At 55.4% G+C, this 1,384-nt stretch overlaps 1 protein-coding gene across 1 annotated transcript in view; it reads right to left on the bottom strand.

The window, feature by feature from the left end:
• Positions 1 to 838, bottom strand: part of LOC103925569 (telomerase-binding protein EST1A-like) — a 991-nt gene extending 153 nt beyond the window's left edge. Inside the window, exon 1 of the mRNA XM_009334299.1 lies at positions 58 to 838. Coding sequence (XP_009332574.1) covers positions 58 to 838 — 781 coding nt within the window. The remainder of the gene's footprint in view (positions 1 to 57) is intronic.
• Positions 839 to 1,384: the final 546 nt, after the last annotated feature.

The following is a 1,384-nucleotide window of genomic DNA, read 5'->3' on the forward strand; positions in this document are numbered from 1 at the left end:
AGGAGTCAGTGGAGGACGCAGAGAGCTGCTTCCTAGGACGTATTCTTTCTCTGGCACGCTCCTGCTGCCTCTCCACCCCATCCACAAGCAGTGCTCCATCTACGCTGTTGTTGCTTCCGGCTGAGCTTGTGCTGCAGGTGCGGTATCGGCTCCGCCGCTTGTCAGAGCGGGAGTACCGTTTGGTAGAGCCCAGCTTCCCCTGCATCACCTCGTCACTTGTTCTCCTTATCCTGTCGCTTCGCTCTATTCGTCTTCCTTTTTCTCCCCTTGAGGCTTTCACTCCTTCCCCTGCCTGGCTCCCCTCTCTATCCTCCTTGCTTGATTTGGTTTTCCTGTTGTTGTCTTTTCCAGTGCCTTTCTCAGCCTCATCTCCCTCAACTTTCAGCTGCTCCATCTTACTGGTGACTTCCTCGGTAGCTGACCGCAGGGCCGGTTCTTTAGCAGCTGAATGCAGGCGTTTCCCAGGCTGGTAGATCTGCTGGTCCGGCTTCTTGGTTCTCCTGGTGGTCTTGGGACACCACTCATCTGGAGCGGGGTGCTGGGACAAGTTCTCCTGGCTCTGAATACCACCTTTAGTCTCTGTCTCTTCATTTCCCTGAGAAGGACCGTTCTGCTTGGGGCCATCACCTTTGCCGAAATCCTCCGTGACTGGAGCCCGTCCTCCTGAAGGGCCCTTGTCGCTGGCACTCTCCTCCTCAGCTCTGCTCCTCTCCTTCTCTGAGGCCTCGTGCTTTGGCGGCACGAGTTTGCTCCTCAGTCGGGAGAGGCCAGGCTTGTAAATCTCCAGGTCTGGGCGCCTGTTGTCTTTGCGATGCCTTGGCTCCTTCACTTCCTTCATGTCTTCTGGGGAAAAACGGAGAGAAGAAAGTTATTCCCACCACAAACCAGCCAGGGACGAAAAAACATCATGACAAATACTCAAAGGGAAATATTAAGTAAAGGCAAAGAGCCTGACGCCCTCAGGGCAAGTCTGAGAGAACAGATCTGAAATTCTCTGTCAAGGTTTACAGGAAATCACAGAGCAAGAGTAGGAAATGAGAAAGTATAACAATGCTGACCAAATCCTCGGCCCGATTCACTTACAAAACGCATCCCGCAACGGTTTTGCCTCAAAGAGCCGGCGAGCTGAGAAACCGACAGATAAGGCACAACGCAAGACTTCACGCACATGCGCTCATATGCGAGTACCGGACAAAAAGTTTTAGCATTAGGGGTTTCAGCAGCAGCAGCTGCCCGCCCGCTGTTGGTGCGGGAGCCTTTCTGTCCGCAGGTGCTGCCTTCTCCAACAGCCCCCCCCCGCTCTGCCAACAGATCGTGTCAAAGATGCGTTTCCCCCCCCCCCCCCCCCCCCCCCGCCCACACCCCCCGCCGAGTCCTCCCCCCC

This window comes from Pygoscelis adeliae, unplaced genomic scaffold (genome assembly GCF_000699105.1).
Source record: "Pygoscelis adeliae isolate BGI_AS28 unplaced genomic scaffold, ASM69910v1 Scaffold531, whole genome shotgun sequence".
In the NCBI taxonomy this organism is placed as follows: Eukaryota; Metazoa; Chordata; class Aves; order Sphenisciformes; family Spheniscidae; genus Pygoscelis; species Pygoscelis adeliae.